This window comes from Echeneis naucrates, chromosome 6 (genome assembly GCF_900963305.1).
Source record: "Echeneis naucrates chromosome 6, fEcheNa1.1, whole genome shotgun sequence".
In the NCBI taxonomy this organism is placed as follows: domain Eukaryota; kingdom Metazoa; phylum Chordata; class Actinopteri; order Carangiformes; family Echeneidae; genus Echeneis; species Echeneis naucrates.
The window spans coordinates 12131794-12153195 of record NC_042516.1 but is presented as its reverse complement, the minus strand read 5'-3'; the positions used below and the strand labels follow the sequence as shown (position 1 = coordinate 12153195).

General features: G+C 40.5%; 1 protein-coding gene across 4 annotated transcripts in view; it reads right to left on the bottom strand.

The window, feature by feature from the left end:
* LOC115044400 (collagen alpha-1(XIV) chain-like) overlaps positions 1–21402 on the bottom strand; it is a 115509-nt gene that overhangs the window by 72795 nt on the left and 21312 nt on the right. For 3 of the 4 annotated variants that reach the window (XM_029503352.1, XM_029503351.1, XM_029503353.1), the window contains exons 6-18: positions 10035–10190; positions 9707–9826; positions 9349–9513; positions 9051–9215; positions 8655–8806; positions 7657–7786; positions 7206–7351; positions 6938–7067; positions 6540–6679; positions 5932–6058; positions 4834–4973; positions 1219–1351; positions 775–810 (exon numbers count right to left, since the gene is read on the bottom strand). In XM_029503352.1, coding sequence (XP_029359212.1) covers positions 775–810; positions 1219–1351; positions 4834–4973; positions 5932–6058; positions 6540–6679; positions 6938–7067; positions 7206–7351; positions 7657–7786; positions 8655–8806; positions 9051–9215; positions 9349–9513; positions 9707–9826; positions 10035–10190 — 1740 coding nt within the window. Of the gene's footprint in view, positions 1–774; positions 811–1218; positions 1352–4833; positions 4974–5931; positions 6059–6539; positions 6680–6937; positions 7068–7205; positions 7352–7656; positions 7787–8654; positions 8807–9050; positions 9216–9348; positions 9514–9706; positions 9827–10034; positions 10191–20355; positions 20459–21402 lie in introns of those variants that run through there. The other variant, XM_029503354.1, reaches the window with a different exon arrangement.

Here is a 21402-nt window from a genome sequence, read left to right as displayed (position 1 = left end):
AGTAAGGCAACGGACTGCTCTTAGCTTTTAGCGCTGTGAGTAAAGGACATGCTGTGACTCCATTAGCCATAGCCTGCTCCTCATACAAAACACGATGCAGACAGCCTCTGGGTCACCTCTGAGATAATAGAGTTTGAAATAAAGTCTCAGGGTGAAGCTAACTCGGTAAACACACTTAAAAAAAAAAAGATCTGTGAAATTTTCGTATTAAGGTTGCTTCTGCTTGATAATGTTATCAGTGTTTCAATTTTAGATTAATCAACCAGTCAGGAGAGACTTTTCAAAGCACACAGTAATTATGTTTTTTGTTTCCTGAAACTAGCGACAAAGGCCAAAAACACAGCAACAGAAACTTGCTAAAACTAGAACTAATGTTCTCTGACATTATCCGCATGCACTGGCAACTAGGGAAGAATTTCACATTTCAGTGGCAGAAGATCTTCTAGACAGATGCTTTGGCTTGAACTGCTATTAAAATTTGGCCAGACTCTCTGCAGGGCATTTTTAAAGTGCAAAGTGAACTTAGCTGGCTGCTGCTTGCTGGATATACGCAGCAAAATGAATTAAAGGAGCTTAAGATATTAGCATTGGTAACATTTGGAACAAATTAATTTCATGGCACACTTTTAATCCATCATCCATCATCCATCCAATTACGTTGTGTTCTCAGATTAGCCAATATTTACATGGACAACATTGAGAATGAGCTTGTTTGGACAGCTTTTCTCCTGACATTTTGCAATTTTACTGAAAAGTTACATTGACACTCCTTACCTGTGGTTGTGGGAGCAATTGTTGTTGTCTTGGCCACTGCAGAAATAGAGAGCATAAATTAGATAATTGGATCGAAATTCTTCTCAACTGTTCTCTGCATCAATAGCTAAGGTAATGATACATGGCCAATAGAATCTCTTATTTTGAGATAAACAAACAAATCAATGCAAATAGGCGCACGCCAAGCCGCACTTTGAACCTAGAAATGCTAATTTTGTTATCATAGGAGATTGAGTTGGTCTGTTCCCAGCAGATGATGGCACTTCGGTGAAGATTGCTACTCATGTCACACGCTCATGTCAACATCAGTACAACCAAGGGGATTTTGTAACATCTCTGGAAAAGTTTTGAGACTGGTGTTGAGTTGTGTTGAATTTTTGTAAAAATACCACGATTCTCGGAGTTTGCGGCTAAACAGCTGCACAAGTTGCCCGTTAAACTTACACGTGGTCTCTATAACAGAGATGGTGTCGCTCTCTGACTCATCTTTGAATATAGCTGTCAACATCACTTCATACTCAGTAGATGGGCTCAGACTGGCCAGGGTGTATCTGTTATCAGCTCCAGTCAGGACCACCTAAAGAAGACAAACAGACCCACACAAACACAATAGTTTATGTCTCACATTTCACTGGCTAATGTTATAAAGATGTCACCTTTGTGCTTGTGGTGTTTTATAACCAGTTTTCTACCTCTCTTGTCAAAATTGCAGATTAAGTTGGGTCTTTATAGTGCTGCACTTTCATCCAGCTGGAAACTAGGTTTCACTCAGTGAACATCAAGAAGAGTTCTCTGTATTATCAATTTACCTTGGTATTTTCAAGAAGTATAGAATATTTCCTAAAATGTTACGTAGTTGTGGTTGTGACTAAAATGCTGATAACCTTTAAGGTCATGTTCTTCTGCCTCGGATCATAATAAACTGTAATTATGCTTGCCAGAGGAAAATAAGTAGGAGAAGTTTTCTAAGAGATGCTGACGTTTCAAAAAAGATTTGGGCATTAACCGACAGTCTGACAGGTTTATTTACAGTCAAAGTGCAGTAACACCAGACTTTCAAAGCCAAAGCCAAAAGGTTTTAGCAGAGGAAGCATAAAAAAAAAAACATAAAAAAAAAACCCCAACAAATTGTCTCAGCTCTCGTAATTTCAGCTATAAAATAGCAGGAAGTGGTGACGCATAGTTTAAAAGGCTTATGTCTGTGAAAACAAACTTATCATTTTTACATACAACCTCAATTCCCCAAAATTTGGGACGCTGTGTTAAATGTAAATAAAAACACAATGCAATGATTTACAAAGCTCATAAACCCACATTTTATTCCCAATCGAACATAAACAAAATACTAGATGTTGAAACTGAAACATTTCACCATTTCATGGAAAATATTAGCTAAGCAGCAACACATTTCAAAAAAGTTGGAACAAAGTCAACAAAAGGCTGGAAAAGTAATTAGCAAAAATCAAAAACAACTGGAGGAATATTTGACAACTAATTAGGTTAACTGGTAACAGGTCTGTAACATGACTGGGTACAAAAAGTAGCATCTTGGATGGGCAGAGGTTCACCGAACATAAAATCACAGAAAATCAAGAGGAATCTCTGCGTGCAAGGGACAAGGACGAAGGTCAAAACCAGATGCTCGTGATCTTTGGGAATAAAAGCATGATTCTCTACTGGACATCACAGCATGGGCTCAGGAACACTTCCAGAAATCACTGTCTGTGAACAGAATTCACTGTGCAATCCACAAATGCAAGCTAATGTTGTATCATGCAAAGAAGAAGCCAATTGTGAACACAGTCCAGAAATACCACCATCTTCTCTGGGCCAAAGCTCATTTAAAATGGAAAACTGTTATGTAGTCAGATTAATCAAAATTTGAAATCCTTTTTGGAAACGATGGATGCCGTGTCCTGCGGACTATAGAAGAGAGGGACCATCCAGCTTGTTATCAGCAGACAGTTCAAAAGCCTGCATCTCTGATGGTGTGGGGTTGTGTTAGTGCCTATGGCGTGGGCAGCTTACAAATCTGGAAAGGGACCATCACTTCAGAAAAGTACTTAGAGAAACACATGCCCATCTAGAAAATGTCTCTTTCAGCCAAGGCCTTGCATAGTTCGGTTAGTAAAAGTGCTAAACCACATACTGCATCTATCAAGAATCTGAGTCCTTTCCCCAACAGATAACATTTGGGGCGTCATGAAACAAAAAATCCGGCAGCAAAGGCCCAGGACTGGTGAGAAGCTAGAATCTGGCATCAGACAAGAATGGGACATCATTCCTCCTCTAAAACTCCGGCAACTGGTCTCCTCACTTCTGTGAGACAGTTGCTAAAAGAAGAGGGTATGCAACACAATGGTAAACAATGTTTAATTTTTAATTACATTTTTTTTTAGATGTGTTGTTGCCATCGAATTAATAAATGAATCATTAATAATTCCCATGAAATGTAAAATGTCTCAGTTTCAACATCTGATATGTTGTTTATATTCTATTGGGAATAAAATATGGGTTTTTGAGAATTGCAAATCGGTCTATCCTGTTTTTATTTACATTTCACACAATGCCCCAACTTTTTTTGGAATTGGGGTTGTAGAATTTTTTAAAATATTGTGGTAATTTGAATTGTAGAAATTCACCTTGAAACTCACAACATTTAAATGTATTCTTTATGTAAAGCAAACATCAAACTTGAATAGGGCCAATTACAGACTTAAAAAAATTATAGTTAATACTAGTGAATCAAAAAAGTGGCTTTCCATGAATATACTGTATCAACTTGTGCTGCATAAGTCCAAATGACTAGTTTCATTTGTCCAATACAGAAACGGAACCAAACCCCAAGTTAAGTACAAAGAGGTCATCAGAAATACAGTTTGCCCCACAGAGAGCGACTGTGAAATTACAGTTTATTGTAGATGAGTTAATAACCGGCTTATAAACAGGAATTTGTTCCTTGCTGAGCCCTTCAGGGCACAGTTACGTGCAAATTTCACCAGACATTTTTGATTTCCCATGAGTGCATATTTACTCCTTTTCATTCTCTCCTTTTCCTTTTTGCATTTCTTTTACATTTAGTCAGCCACATTACCATATTGTATAGCATTGTTTTCTTCATGCAGAAAACAACATTACCCTCAGAGGTACCTGCCTGATTAAAGACAGTCAATTCAACATTTTATTGAAGAGCGCAACAAGACCCAATGACTGTTTTGAAAAGATATCAGGATGCCAGTAAAATAAATGAATCTTGTCTCATCTGTGTAATGCATAAAAGGAACCAAAACTGATGTGAATATCTCGATGATCAAGCTTTAATCGCTCTAATTCTTTCACCCTCTTTGTCTGTTTCTGTGTGTGTGTGGATGCATGTGTGTGCGTATATGTTTATGGTAGGTGGGTGAAAGACAGAGAAAAGCCCCTTCCCTATTCTGTATTGACGGCATTATCAGCCCACCTCTCCAGGTCCCCAGAGTGTTATTTTCGGCTCTGATGGTGCTCAGGAAAGCACGCTCGCACAACACACTTTTACAGAGGGGCTCTATCGTTGCCTCCCAGCTGCCTCTAAACCCCAGGTCACGGTAATAAAACACCCCAGCCATTAATTTCTAGATTTATTCAACCTGTATTTATACTCAGCCATGCCAGGGGTTTTACCAGCTACCAGTAGATTGGTTAGACTTATATGCAGGTCTATAGAGTACATGCTTCCTTTATCTGGGCCAATGGAGAGCAGCCACTTCTTCCTCTGGAAATAGAGATAGTAAGTAGACCTCTGGCTGAATGAGAAATTCTGATTCCATGGAGGTTATTTTATCTTTTAAGGCTAAAATATTAATTTTATAGCTGTAATATTTGTCAGCTTTGGAAGAGAAAATCCAAACTTGCAGTGGGAGCATGGAGTACATGTTCAGAGACGTCTGACTTAAAGTTGTGGCTCTGTAGTGTTGTCAACATAACCTATTAGGATAAGCTTCACTGTCACATTTCAGTTTGTGTTCTTGAAAGCTGTGTCTAAAGAAAACACCCGACATAAAGTATATTAGTGGCACTTACTTCTTTAGTGTCGCCACCTGTTAACGGCGCCCAGGAGAGTCTGTAGAGGATGATGTCATTGGCTGAGTGATCCCAGCTGACCTCAAAGCTGTCTGTGCTGACATCGCTGGAGCGTAGATTCAAAGGACCAGGAACTGGAGCTGAGTCAGGGAGAGACATCACTGTTTCCTTTTCTTTTTTAAACCTCAAGTGTATAGTATACAAACGCAAATAATAAATACAATATAATAAATAATACATATTGCGTGTATATATAAAAAAAAAAATTTAATTCATCATTCAAATTATCAAGAATATTTTCAGTGTTCAACTTTTTCAAGTAAACCTTACTTTCAATTTGTGCATAAATGCTGTCTAGTGTTTAAACGGCTGCTTCCTTGATTATACAGAACAATTTGTTGCACAAGTTTGTCTGCTGAAAAATGACCTTGGTTACAGTTTACAACAGCACAGTGGAATGGCAGCATTTTAATGCAAATTCAAATCAAGCAGCTACCCCACATTTCCTACTCCCTCACTGAAAAGTCTTAAAAAAGTTGGTGACACTACGTCTCTAGAACCAGGTCTGCTGAACAAAGTTTGTGAGGAGATAAATAAAAATCCACATTGCCCTTTAGAGTGAGGAGTTTAATAGTTGGTTTCTAGAAATACATTTTATTCAGCTGACTCAGCACTGAAGCCAAACTGCTTGTTGCTTACAGGGATATTCCTTCAAATCAATATTTGTCAGCATGACAGAATGCCCAGGGACTGTGAAATGACCTTTTAATGTGACAGTGCTATTATGTTGAGGGGTAAATGAGATGAGCAAGTTCCCAAAACAGCAAAGGGACCAGTAAAGGGTAATAAAATCCAACACTATTTGACATGAAGACAAAAACTATGTGGCTTCTAATTTTCCGAAAATACAACTATTTTTAAGAAACTGAGACAATACTGTCCTCAGCAGAGACAAAAAATAGAAAAATACCTCAGAGGAAGACAATTTGGACAAATTTGCAAAGGGGGCAACATCGCTCATCTGCATCGGCCCACATCTAATCTACAGGCTTGCAATGAGTCTACTGACTACTGCAACTTCTAGTGATAGTTTCTTACTGGTTGTGAATCCATCCGTGAGGGGCTCTGACTGGCCGTTGTCATACAGGGCAAAGATGGCCACCGAGTACTCCATCAGAGATGACAATTCGCTGAGGTCATAAGAGCTCACTGGACCGACCTCCACCTATAGGGTGCGCACAGACACACGAATCAACACAACCTACCAACCTACAGCTTTGGGAATGGGAATATTTTACTTTCTTCTTTACAATCGGGAGAACTTGAATAGAAGGTAAAACCGAGTAACTGTGCCAGTGCTTCCAAAAGAATAACCTTCGGCAGCTGCTCATATTCTTTGAACACATTGGACAAGGTGCTAATATCTACCTGCAGGTAATATCTCTCAAACTTGCACATGCGCATACAACGCCTGTGTAATTAAAATATCCCCTGTTCGCCGCAATGATTTCTCCCTGTACTCATTAGTAGCCATTTAAGTCTGACCTTTTAATGTTGAAGAGAACAGTCCCTGCAGCTAATGTCCTCTTTTCCCCAATCTTCTTTCTTTTGTTCCTTCTCTCCTTCCTTCTCTCTGATACAAATATTGTCAAACATAATTCTATCATGTGAAACTCAATTTCACGGAGTCCAGCATGTCACCGCACCTCCTCTGTGAGCAGTTCATCTGTCTTGACCCACATGATTCGGTAACCTTTAACTCCACTGGGCGCTGGGTCCCATCTGATGTGTGCGGAGTTATGGGTGATGTCAGAGAACTGGAGGTTTCTGGGAGGACTCAATGGTACTGAAAGCAGAGAGAGAACAAATGTTTCATGTGTGTTCATTGAATAAATCCTTTGAACTTTTGACCTTGAGAGTGAGAACATTTTTGAGGAGAGAGGATGTTTTGTTCAACCCAGACTTCTGTTTGCAGTTTTTTTTTTTTTTTAACTTGTCTTTGCAGGAAGGACGAAAAATTAGGATTAGGTTAAATTTAGAAAACTAGTGTCAGAATTAGGGCCTTTATGAGGTTAAAAGACGTTTGTTTGTGTGTATAGCTCACATGTAGTTTCCTGGTTTGTAATGGGGTCGCTGGTTTCCTCTCCATACATGGCGTAAACACTGACAGTGTATTCAGTGTGAGGGATCAACCCATCCAGCTCCACCTCTGTCACTGCGTCCGATACCTTGACCTGACAAATACGCACGTCACAGAATTTAACATACACGTCTGTACTCTGTTTTGCTATTTAAAATTGAAGTGAAAAAAGAATTTGTTGTTTCAATAAAACTTTTTCTCCTCTTTCTTGCTGCTTTCCTTCTCTCACTACCTCCTTCTCATCCAGGCCTCCATCATCTGTCAGCGGTGCATAAAGCAGCATGTAGCCAGAGACACCATCCACGCTGTCCCATCTTGCCTTCATGGATCCGTAAGTCACATTGGACAGCTTCAGGCCCGTCACAGTGGGGAAAGCAACTGCATATATATACGATCACACACACACAATCAAAGACACAGCAAACAATCAGGCAGTGATAATACCAGCAGAGTCTTTCAAATTGGTGTTGATGAAAGTAAAGCTTGCCAATATTGTCAGTTTGGTAGACATGAAAGACAATCTTATTAAAGTCGAGGCATTTATCTGTTGGTATTAAGACGGCTTTATGTTCAACTAGTCTGGATTCCCACTTTTAAGTGACTGTTATAAAGTTGTGTTCTCAGACGTTGGTGCGAGGTTTCACATGTTCAGCGTGCGTGCTTGTACCTGAGAATAAACTTACGGGTTGTTTCTGATCCTCTCAGAGCTTCGCTTGCCTCATTTGCATACACGGCAAACACAGCTAGCTGGTACTCAGTGAGTGAGTTGAGATGCTGCAACACCACTGAAGTTTCACCGCTGTCCACCACAGCCTGGGGTGCAACGGGGAAGACAAAGAAGGGGTGTGAAAGATGGATTGTGGGTACAGAGAAAGGAAATGAGGTGTGGAAGTTGGTGGGAGAAAGGGCAGGGGGACAGAGAATAGCAGGGAAAGTGGGACAATGAACGGGGGGGAAGATGAAAATGAAAAATGGTAGAGAGAAAAAATAGGACAGCAGGGCAGTAAAGAGAGATTGAAAGAAAACGGGAGGGGAGGGGAAAACACAAGTGACTTATTGAATAAGATAAAGCACAAATGTCTCATGCTAAATAATATATTTCATTTTCCAGCGAATGGATGACAGTTGTGATACAGATTAGATGTGGGCTGAGCCAGCTGGAAAGGTCTCCTCACTTTCTGCTCCGGAACCCCGCTAAGAAAAATATTGGACAGTTTGTGTGGTCAAATATTTTGGAAAAAAAATCAAGCCGGCGCCAGGGTACCATTTCTAGCGAGTCTTCATTACCTGTGCGGATGTTGTGGGGAGGTGTGAATGGAGGAATGTGACAGAGGGGTACGGATAAATGACACCACCAGCGTCTCAACGGAAAACTGAGCTCTAAGTACAAATCTGGCAGAAGACCCCCAGATGACACCCTTTGGTGCTGTGAGTGAAATGGGGGTGAAAATTAGAAAGCCCCCCAGGCTAAACTCACCTCTTGAATTCAGTATTTCTGTGTATTACTTTTGCCTCTAAGTTTGTGCATGTAATGCCTTTGCATAGCAATGAAATGGTAACGACTTTCTTTGTAGTGATTTTTATAAACACTCAGCTTTTCTCGGTTCAGTTTAAACAAAACATATCACTGTAGTGATGTTCTTAGCAAAAAAAAAAACCTAAAACAAAACACAGTATTCACCTCCTGTGGTTCTCCTGCCTGAGTAGGATAATAAACTACTCTGTATTTCTCAACATTTCCAGGGGCGTGGCTCCAGGAGACTCTGAAGCTGCGGGCTGTGACCTCTGACGTCAACAGGTCGAGCGGCGCTCCAATCTCTTCCGGAATCCATTCTGAAGAAATAAAAACAGGGGGAAAGGAATGGGTGGGAAAACAGAGAATATCAGATTACACTCCCTTTGTGGCCCTCACAAAAAAAAAAAAAACATATGCATTTGATCAGAGTAAAAGAGCATGATAATATAATCGAAACACGTTACACTGGATTTCAGATTTTTCTCTGTCAGCGTTTTCTATCCTGCATCGTATGTGGCTGCTGATATCTCTACTTTACTCTCCGTCTCATCATCTCCTTACTCTCCCTGATGTCTTTGTCTTGTTGTTCCACTTGTTCACACACTGTTCTGGTCAGACCCTCCACTATGGAGCTCATGATGTTGAAGTCGGCCACATTGTAGACATGAGAGCTCTCTGGCTCTGAGGCGATGGAGCGCAACTCATTCTCGTCAGCATTCTTTACACCTGGGCAGCAAAAGCAAAGGTATATTTGGAAATATCAATCTAGCAGAACAGTATGATACAATTCAGTCATTCATTGACATAAGTTCTAAGGTACATGAATGACGAGATTTTCATTCATTTCGTCCATCCTTACCAATAGCAAACAGTTCAACACCAGCATTGCGCAGGCTCTCTGCAGGGGTTATAACGTCATCTTGGGACTTCCCATCTGTGATTAGAATCCCAATCTTGGGAACACCAACACGCGAGCCAGACTCCGGTTTGAAGCAGTTCTCCATGATGTAAGTCAACGCAAAGCCTGGAGGGAAAAAGAAGAAGGACAAGTGAGCAAGATGAAGGCAGAAGCACCAAAAGGAAGGCGAAAGGAAAGAAAAGTTACTCAAAGGAGGGAAGAAGATGCAAAGAGAAAGAGAAAAAGGGAAAAAGCTTCAAAATTGTTTGGATGAGTATTAACAGCACAACAAACTAACGGTATGAGCGAAATCCCTGACCTGTGAGAGTATTTCCTCCTTTGTATGGAAGGTTCCTGACAGCATCAATGACAGCATCTTTACTGGAGAAAGCATTTAGATGCCACTCGATCCTGGGATCACCACTGTACTGAGCCAGACCTACACACAGAAAGACAAGCGTTCAATTCACACTAAATATCGACTGACCAGATAGTTGACACTTCCCCTTCAAAGTTAGATGACCAGCTCAGCTTACATAAAAGGAAAACAGACCTGAGGAGTTTTCAGTATCACTGAAAATGTTTTCCTGAACATCAGAGGAACATACTGTTCCCACGGTTCAGAAGGAAACGTAGCAGGGACCCACCTATCCTTGTCTTATCAATGCCAACATCAAAAGCATTAACCAGGTTCTCAAGGAACATGCGGACCAGCCGGAAGTTGATGCGACCGATACTCCAGGAGCCGTCCACCAGAATGACGATGTCTGCAATGGCTTCAGTGTGGCACACAAACTGATCGACTGGATGCAGAAGAGAAAAGAGGACAACAAGGTTAGAAAACAGCTGATGACACTCTTATTTGTGACATAAAATCTCTATATGGAAAAAAGGTGAGACAAGAGGAGATTTGGACTGAAATTGACCAAAGCTGGACACAAACACAAAGAAAGAAGCACTGGCAAATAAGGAACTAATAAACATAAATAAATGAAGATTTTCATATCGATGTTCACCTTTTTTCAGATAAAACCCAGAAAACACAATAAACCTCAAGTCAGCAGATTTCAGGCTCTCTTTATTGAACCAAGCAAAAACTGTGAACATAATTACACTGAACCGTGGAAACCGCAGGCAGCCCACTGACACACACATTATCTGAACATTGGTCAACCACTTACGTTCTAACAGATACACAGCATGTTATCTTCCCATCGCACATTACAGACATGAACAGTATATGATGTATAAATACCTTGTGATGAGCCTCATTTGGACTCTGCAGTGCTGCAGGTCTCCTGACCTCTTCCTCTTGGAAATAATCTCTCTATAAGTTATTGCAATGAACGAAGCCATGCTTCATTAGAGAGACATTTTTCAAGTGAAATCTTCACAAAAAACTCCCACCAGAAAGAAATATAGAATAAATAGGAGTCCGTATTATCAAAAGTCACACCCACACATACGACGATCTGCATAATTTCGCTCTCTCTCTTTCTCTTTCTCTCTCTGACTCTCTCTCAACTGTCACAATTCCATGCTTATCTTGTCATCCTTCCCACTTCGATATCCTGAGAATGAATACATCCAGTTAAGGCTGCATCATAAATCCCTCATCTGTTTTCAAATGTAATAGTAGATAATCCAGAGCATGCTCATAAGGTTGGACGTTTGTGGCTAATAAAGATGAGTAATAACAGAGAATGCTGACTCAAGGAAAATCAATTATTACCTTGCATTTCTGTACAGTATAAGGCATTGAGAAGATGAAGATAAAGACTGTGGATTTATACCGCGAGTCAGACACAAAAACGTTAGGGACTGCATTTTTTTTTCCCCCATTGGGAGAACAGAGAGGAAGGTTCAATTTCTCTCTCTGTTCTGACAACAGATGTTATTTTAGTGGCTCAGGTGCATGCTTGGTAATTGCGATGACTTGGCTTAGTCCCAAGACCTTTATTCCATTTTCACTTCTCTTGTCATCCCCTCTTGGTACATTGCCAATTGTCAACTGTAAAATTATGCAAAACGGGATGAGTAAAGGTTCTTCTTGGTGCCAAAAAGAAAATGTATCTCCCAAGCTAATAAATATGACATAAAATGACAGCAGTTTTCTGTGCAGAATACTGCCCAGACAAAAAATAATTGTGTGTAAAACAAGAAATCCTTGTTTGAATTTGTGTTTTTCATTCATCTTCTACCACTCATCCATTTCCCGGTCAACGGGGCTGCTAGCTACAATCCCAGCTCTCTCTGAGACAGGTCAGACACCCTGGACAGGTCACCGAGTCCATCACAGGGACAACACACAGAGACAGACTGAGACCAACAACCACTCACACTCACACTCAGACCTACAGACAATTTAGAGTCACCAGTTAACTCAAACATGATGTCTTTGGACGGTGGGAGGAAACCGGAGTACCCAGAGGAAACCCACTCAGGCATGGGGAGAACATGTAAACTCCTCACAGAATCCGGGAACTGAACCTGCAACCTTCTTGTTGTGGGGCAACAGTGCTAACCACTATGCCAGCATGTTGCCCTGAATCTGTGTTTTTGCATCGAAAATATATGTATTGTTTGTCCAACCACTTTTACTATTGGTAGTATTATCTCAGGCCAGCACTATCACAAGCATGAAATCCATAAAAGACTCGCTGTCTGATGATAAGCCACACAGGTATTGGTTTCAACAAGTGATTTTCCAGACAGAGCCTACTGTCTGCGGTCTGTGTCAGTCTGTTTGAACCATCCATCTGCTGCAGACGGCAGACGAAGGAGAGAAAAGAAAACAAGGTCAAGACAGATAGCTGACGTTCTGGGTTGCAAATTCTTGAAAATGTGAGACGCTAGTAAGAAACTCTTAGGAAAAAGTACAGGAAGAGAAGAGGTTAAGAGTTGACTGATCAGCATTAAACGAGAAGAGAAGACTGGGAATTTGGGAAAATGGCAAAAGGCTCAGAGGCCAAGAGAGAAAAGAAGATTTTTTGGAGAGCCTCGCTTCCTGCAAAACAAACAAGTGTGGCCTTTAAAAAAAAGTCTGAGGTTAAATAGTAGAAAGAAAGAACGTTAACTAATCACCGGGGAAATTTTTCCCCCGATGAATGATGAAACGAGTGATGAAAGAGAAAAAAAATCAACTGAGAAGCTGCTCTGTGATAAAAAGTGAGAGACACTGAGATGGTGTGAGTGTCTATAGTACGCAGGTTAAAACAAAGACTAGGACATTAATGGTGAAAGATGAAAGAGTCCGAGAGAGGAGAGGGAGAAAGTCAAGTACTGTGCAATGTGAAAAGCCGTCAAGATTGTCGAAGGAGATTGTAAACAGAGGGTTAGAAGGTCAGTAATTACAGCTAATTACAGCTCAAGGGTCATTCCCCAATCTCCTGCTGGCAGAGTGCTGGGAACGTAGTTACATCTCAACAGATTTTTTCTCTCCTTCACATTATGTCTGCTGACCTGTGTGGTTTAACTGCATGTGAGCAGTTGTTTCAGAGGAAATCATTTGTTGGCATTTCTGCCTGAGGACTTAGATAACTAACTTCCATACCTTCCCACTGTACATAATCTATCACAGCAAAAGATGAAGAAGGGAGTCTAATATGGGTTTTACATTGTGTGTTTTCTGTGTTTTTTCAGTCATTCATCTGCATTTCTGCAAATTTTGTTGAAGCTTAGTTTGAATAACAAATCTTCCCATCACATAAATCTATAATTCCATTTATCAATCTGACAGATCTCAAATCTTCCAGGTTGTGTTATGGTCATGTTCATCTAAAAGAAACTACAGAAGGTGGAAAAAATTTGCACGATGCAGTCTAATACTACATCACTGTGTCCTCACTTTCTCAATTACACAAAGGAATCCCGTTTGCTCACTGATCCACTTATCATTCATTCATTCATTATGTTGACACCGCTGATTCAGAAAATGATCTGTCGCACTAATCCTCTAATCAGCAACTTACGACAATATCAGTTAATAACATAAAAAAAATGAAATGTCGCCACAAGATGACAGCTGGATAACTCACGGGCGCTACTGTATCACTGTGTAAGTCCATCTTTTCTCTGAAGGAGTGGTGTGATAACTTCTTGAACAGAACTGGACTCATTAAATGGGCTTTGCAGTGAGCAGGAGTATGTAGCACATGTCAGAAACCATGAACGCTGTGTTGTAGACATTGGTTGTTTTTAAAAATGTAGCTCCCGGAACGGCTATATAACAACTCATTGATATTTAATAATCATCTTCTTTGTTTTTTTTATGTTTTTGGACTTTTGGAAAAAAACACTACAAGCTCAGCAGAATCATCTCTGCAATCACATCACATATTTCTGTAAAACAAAGACAAATTATAGGCCTTTAGTTATGGGAGAGAAATTGGAAATCAAATCTATACATGGCCAACCACATCCTCACATAATTGTGCTTCCTTCTCAATATTGAATGTCAGAGTCAATGCCTCCAGTGTCTTAGTACTGTAATTGCTATTGAATCCCTCCTCTCTGCTGTCTCTCTGACTGCTACACAACAGCAAGATGTTCAAAGGTCGCTGTGATCCTCCTAAGCTCCATCTGCCTTTCATTCTCCTTCTCTTTTCTACCTCTTTCGCCCGCTCTCTTTCTTCTCTGCTCAGTGCCTTTGCTGTATGTCAAAGTGCAGCTGCCGGGGAACAGTGGGAGAGCTGTGTCTTTGCACCCACAACAGTGAGAAAAAGTATGAAAGGGAGGAGGAGAAACAAGTGAGGCAAGAAGGAATAATAAAAATTCATTAAAAAACTGCAGATATACTGACAGATTCTGTAGTGCCAAGTCTTCCCAATTCCACGATTACTCTTCCTCTTCCTCCACCTCTGCCTCTCACTCTGTCCACCTCTGTGGAGTACTACTAAGAGACAGTCTATGTTTGACACCAAAATCTGTCTCACCCACCTCAAGTAAAACAACTAAAAAGACAGTCTCGCCTATAGTGTGTGAGTACTCTAGCATTTCGATTCAGGGAACTAAAGTCTGTTTGGGAATAGAAAAATAGTGAAAATCCTACCAAGTAGTGAAGTATTCACAATGCTTATTATTTTCCTTTACACCCCCTTTAATAGCTGAGGTCTGATGGTGATGGACAAAAAGATGTGAGTTAAAGACACACTTACATTTGCAACATACTATGTTAGCCTTGGATTCAAATATCTGTGCCTGAAGAAGCTCATTTCAGGCATGAATCTTCAGGGCGACTACAACGCTCGAAGAGCTTGGCTAGTTTTCTCCTCTCTGCTGGATTATGTGTTGTGGCTCGGCCAGCTATTGGAGCTGAAAGCCACGTCTCACTTAACCAAAATGACATCTTGGTGCACAAAACAGGATCCAAGTATTTGAGCTTTACTTGCTTACCATTGCCGTGGCTCTCACCATGGAAACAGAGCTAAACAATGTTTAAAAGTTTGAGAAAAGCGTTGTGAAAGTTCATTTGGCAGTGTTCAAAGTACGACAATCTCCATGAGCTGAGACTAGCTGCTATAAGAAGCCGGCTGTTTTCACACATGCACAAGTTGTCTCCAGGACTACAAACACAGAGACAAAATATCCCGGTGTGGCTGGGGTAGGTCATTTGGAGCCAGGGCGTGCACAATGGTGGCTGTGGAGTTGTGGCACTGAGATGCTGCCCAACCCAGTCAGGCATCAATCATCACCAACTAATGTGTGAGGCCAGTGTGTTAAGGACAACATGAAATTACAGAAACATCCTTGGGGCATCATTTTATTTCAGTGTACACTGGGGGCTGGGTTTATGACCTGCAAAGTGATTTAGAAATGTTATCTTCACGTTTAAGGTCCACCTGTAAGTACGGTCATTGGTAGCTAGTGACAGCGACGCAGCAATTATGTTGAGTGTCCAACATCTGTTTTCCCCTTTTTTTTGATGTTGTTTGGGGCCAAACATGCAATTGTCTTTCTCCAAATATCCAGCTTTAAGAAGACACACTTGGTTTCTATTGCTGCCATAATAAAGAATTCACATTTATAACCCCGTAAACACATCCAACCTCAACCCAAGCAGATGCTAAATGTTAAACATAGAGCATCTTCACGGCATAATACCTTAAAACCAAAGCAGTTCAACAGAATTCAGCCTTTACACAATTATTTAAATCTATGATGTGAAAATCTTGCACTGAAAGTCAGATTGAAAACTTCCCACACAATGAACTCAAATACATCAAGATACTGTACAACTGACTCCATCACTATGAATAGAACATTAGTCTCAACAGGGCACACGGGAAAAGCACAAAACCATCCATCCTATTTCAGCCCTGTACACCCAATATTACTTAAAAAATGTCCCCAAGGCCGGATTTACACATTTTTGTGAATATATCTGCGTTCAGCAGATGTCAACCATGAGCTTGGCTGAACTATGTTTGAACCTCATTTTTAGAGAAGCACATGATTAGAAAAAGGTGCCATGGCTGAACCTATTTACATGTGAGCACATAATTGGACGGACACCAGCCATTATTGGCATGTGACAGTGTGATTAGACAGACCATAAAGCTAGTGTCCATGAGAGTGAGCAACTGAATTTTACAACTCACAACTCACAGCCCACAGTCTGCAGAGCTGTGGGGAAAAAACTATGTGGCTCCTACACAATTAAATTAACTTGTGTGGGAGGGAAGAAATGGGTGGATTAGAATGGGACTTCAACAGTGGTCGCCACTGTTGGCTGCAACTTTTAGCAAAGCAAAGACAGACAGCTAATGACCAAGACAGAAAACAGCCAAAAACCATGACTTAGACAAGTATAGCAGCATAAGTACTTATTTAGTACTGTAGTAGTTAAGGAACTTAGAGATTTAAACACATGGATATAAACTGTAGGCCACATGTTATCTGCTGGCCAGTTTCATTAAAGGAAAGCAGATTGCTCTGCAATCTCCGAGTCCCAGAATGCAACACACTCAAACATATGGATATAGTGGTGAGAGTAATGTATGCACATTACACAAACAAGTACATACAGAGACAAAACAAGCAATTCAAAAGCAATTGCAAGCAAAAGCAATTTATCAAATAAAGAAAACTTTTTCATCTTCTTCCTTCTTGCACTATTTGCTTCTCTTTATTCTCATTAATAGTGGCTCTTCTCAGTCAGTTTTGATGTACTGCTGACCGCTATAGAGCCAGGGATCAGACAGACTGCGCTGTCATTGCAATCTTTCCCTAGTTAAGTCTGATTGTGTTTCACTGTCTGGAATTAACATTGAGTGCAGTGACAGGCATGCAGATAGATGGACAGCAGTGGCGTCAGTGTGCACATTTCCCTTCTTCTCTCAACCTGGGTCAACCTGCTTTCAGGAGAGAACTTGACCTCCATCAAAAGGCTAATTTATTACAGAAATAATTGGACACTTTCCTCAAATAGTTCAACAGAAGTTGATGTGTTTGATTTTGATTTCTTTGCTCAGAACAAAATGTAAACTTAAGTGAAATAATGAAAATGGAAGTGATGAGTAGGTGACCTGCCCTTTTGTGTTCACCTATTTAAGAAGGTTTCTTGATATATCATTACAGGGTGACTATTAATAAGATCCATTTCTTCAATCTGTTCATGGATAACCTAATGTTTCTATATAGGCTATTTCCCTGTGTGTTGTAGCGAAAATGCTCACTTTAAATCAGTACTGTCTGTTTCTTTCCATCCCATCTGCTCGTGTGTAGGTGTGCTCGGTAAGTGCTCTACCAAACTGAGATGAAAATGTGGATCTCATTTAAAGAGACAGTGACAATGAATACCAAGTGAAAAACTGACCCTGCTGGCCAGTTTTCCATATCATAACTTGTGCACCTGTTTAAGTGGCTGTGCCAGAGAAGGGACAACATTCCCTCATAATTTGATATCAGTATGCCACGAGTCATCTCCTAAAAGATGATGTGCTTCTAAGATGTACATAACATACAGTTCAAGATTACAGGACATTGACTGACGAGGGATATATAAACTTGTAATTATAGGAAAAACACAGCCATCATTAATTAGATTAATAGGTGAGACAGTGAGCTGACATGAAAAATATTAGGACCTTGAAATTTAATCGACCTTGAGATTGAGACAGGTGAAACTTTTCTGCTGCTGCTTTTTGAATGAATTTTAATGCTGTTATATTGTTCTAAAAATATATATTTTTAAATTACTAATATCAATCATCTCAATGTTTCATACCTTCGGCTTAGTCCTGCTTAAGCATCAACCTACTGTGGAGAACTATTTTAACTTGCAAGGTTTGGTCTCCGCAAAAGCCACAGAGCTCAGAAACAGCATTTACTCTGTTTTATTGGCTTGTTTATTCAATCAAAACACAGTCAGCTGATTGATATACCTATAGAGTCATTCGCTCAGTGACTCTCAAATCAAAGTAGACACACTCAGTAAGGCTCAAATATTCATATTCATCTGTGAGTCCTGTTGGCCAATAGTACAAGTGAAAATGTGTGTGTGTGTGTGTGTGTGCGCGCGCAGGTAGTGTGATCCACTGAGTTTTAAGGTGTAATCCGACAGCTGTTGTCAGACAGTTTGTGTCGGTCCACCAGAGACCTTTCCTTGCCTGGACTCCCGGTCTTTAATCCACTGTCTTGTTGCAGTTCGCATCACTGAACACAAAGCTGATGCTGTATGTGTGCTGAAAGCAGCACACGGCCTCCCGACCTTTCTGCTTGTTTCTCCATCTCTGCCAGTCTCTATTTACCTTGCCACGTTTTTTTCTTCCTATTTGTCTTCCACTAATCTCTGTCTCATGTACACACACACACTCAAAAATGCACTTGTTGAACCGTCTTTCTATTTCAAATGCTGCACCCCTCTTATCACATCTGGTTATCTTTTAGCTACATGCACAAATGGTGAACCTAAAGAGATGGGCGTGACTCTTTAACTAGACCTTTTGTGTCACAATTTAATACAATACTGGCTTAATTATTACTTCTGCAGGAGGGAGAATTTACACAGCCAGCCCATCCCTTCTATCTCTCTGCATGTGTTTCCATCTTACTAGTCAAACACAAGCTAGTATTTGTTTGACGGATGTATACATTCATCAACTAAGGGGAAGGTAACCATAGGCATCAATGAAAACCAGAAAACTGTAAGGAGGACTTGCCACGACTAAACCAGTTATTATGGGCCACTGGAACCAGAGCCTGTAAATACTAAAGAATGTCTGAATGAATGTGTCATTTCAAAATGAAGTTCAATGTCCGATGTGCTTTGTCGACCACAAAGTTTAACCCATGGAAGGCTGGTTAAGGGGGAGCGGCTCAAAAGGTCAGATCAAATCAGGCAGTAAACCAAAGCTGAGAGCTAAGAAGAGAGGAAAACAGCACAAAGGTGGGATGAACAAGATAAAGAACAATAACTGTGACATATAGCGCAGAGCTGCCAGGAAACTAATCAGAAAAACAAAGAGGTGTTCAAGGTCTGTTGTGGTTTGAACTGTAAAATTACCAGCCTGAATACACCTCTGACACCAACCAGTCAAGCAGCAGATACAATAACCCCACTGGAGATAATGTACACAGTGGTCCATGCACAGCGCCAAATACATTCCAAATACATTTTCAGCTACTCTACTGTGGATATACCAAACCTGCAGGGGAACAATGCTGAAAACATGGTTAGTCTACACAGGTAAAGCTCATACCACAGCCACAGAAGAGCACCACGTTCCTTTGTGACCATGAGGAGGGACCAGAAACCACGACAGTGCAGGGAGGAAGTGGACACTAATTATTTAAATTGACCTGTGCACTTAAAGAGTCCTTGCCACTAATGACTAAAATGCCATTAGCACATCCACACACACATGAACTTGTTCAACATTTTCATACAATTAGCTCAACTCAGCCATGAACACTTGTTCTTAATTGAGGGCAAGGACAGAAGTCTGGCCACCACAGGGACAACACACACACACACACACACACACACACACACACATGCATGTCCAATTTAGCAATGGCCAATCTGTGTGTAAGGACGATTTTTCTGTGTGTCCTCTACACTGATTTTATGAAGTAGCTGGCAAATGTCAGAAAACAAATGCAACACACAACATGATGGAAAAAGCGTCTGGTGAGACCAGACAAATTGGAGACAAACTTTATGTTTCTTCAGGTCACTTATCTGAGATTGCTCTTTGTTCCTTCACTTTTCATTTCAGTTTATTTTAATAGCTTTTCTCTCCTTACTTTGACCTTCGCGTTTCAGACCAGGTCATATCGAGACTGTGGATTTTTACATCATCTGTGAATTGTGCCTACAACGTTCATTTTTAATTCATTTAATTCTTACCATGACATATATATCTGGCATATTTTTCTCTCAAATGGAAAAAATTGATGTTATTTTAAGAGGCATTCAGAGGCACTGATAACTCACCCATCAGTCGACTGAGCTGCATGTATTCACAGTATTTTTCTCCTTTCATTTGCAGTGTCGGTTTTGGCTTCCTCTTCAGTCTGTCTTGCTATGTGTCAGCTGAGTGACACATCTCCATGGCCACAAACCTTTAACATCTTAGCTACTGAGCATCTCTGACTGATTGCTGAAGTATTTGAATCATTTTAAATGCGGGCCAAAATGCATAGAGACAGAGGAGTCTATAATTGCTAATTCTGGAGACTAATAAAGCAGTAAACTCAGACACTCATGGAAATATGTACACACTTAGCACAGAGGCACACCGAGATCGAGAGATTTAGAATAAATTAATGTTAAAGCTGGGAATTAACACGGAGATCATTTCGAGAGCCGAACAAACACACACATGCACGCGCGCGCACACACACACACACAGGGGCACACATCTACACACAAAGGTCCAGAGCTGGAATAAATGATCATGTTGGGAATTCAATTTGGCTATAAAAACACAGACCTCGCTCTACAGGTATATATTTGTTACCCACCGCAGATGTGATGGATAGTCTTTCACTATCAGAGAAGCAAATGTCCAAAGAATCTGATTGGCCTCCAGTTCAACTCTAACTACATCTGTCCCTTGGGTTGGTACTGCGTGTATCTGCCTGAGTGTGTGCTGGTCGCAAGCTTCAGTGAACACTCCGCTCAGATCTCATTAGAGCCTTTGTATTGAAAGAGGCACCAAAGCATAGAGGAAGACAGAGGCGCTTGTCCTTTGTTGCTTTGTGATCTCCACTTGTGTGTATGTGTGTGTGTGTGTGTGTGTTTTGTGATTACTCAGTATACAAAAGCTAAAACAAAGTAAGTCAACCGTCTATTATTTGGTCAACCCGGTCATACCTGGCTGGTATTGACATCAAAAGCTATCCAGACACTAACTGCACAGTTTTCAAAGTTATCGATCCTTTTTTTTTTTTTTTCTTTTAAGTGCAGCAGCAACACTGTAATTATTCATTTATGTAAAATACAGTTTCGTTTGAAATATATAGACTGGATCACTTGAATTACTCCTCTTACAACCTTTGTTGTCTACAAGCCGACAACCATGTGTTTTACTACTGGAGGCTACGGATCCACATTTGGAACGAGTGCAGTCACTGACACACCTACAGCACGCTCACACACAGATGTCCTCTGATCTACTACCATGCAGCTGTCTAAATAATGGCTATTATTTTTGATAAAGCGTTGTTTAGGACCAATTTCCAAGGAAAATATATTTCTGTCTTGGGCAGGGTACAGCTAATGGATTTGTTCTTACTTTGATAAGCAAACACAGAGATTTATTGTTGTTGGCCACAGATTTCCTCACTGACTTTGCTTTTAATGAACTGCTGTAATATCTGGCAACAACAGCTGACTGTTAATGCCCTAGATAATAGAACCAAAATCAAGTAGTTGTTTTTTTTCTATTATTATTATTTGCTTAAAGTTGCTTTTAAAGGACAGTTTAAGAACAGTTCAGAAAGAGAGGGAGCATTGGCACACAAGAAGACAAAATATGTTGCCTGTCACCGCCCTCCAATATTCCTGTT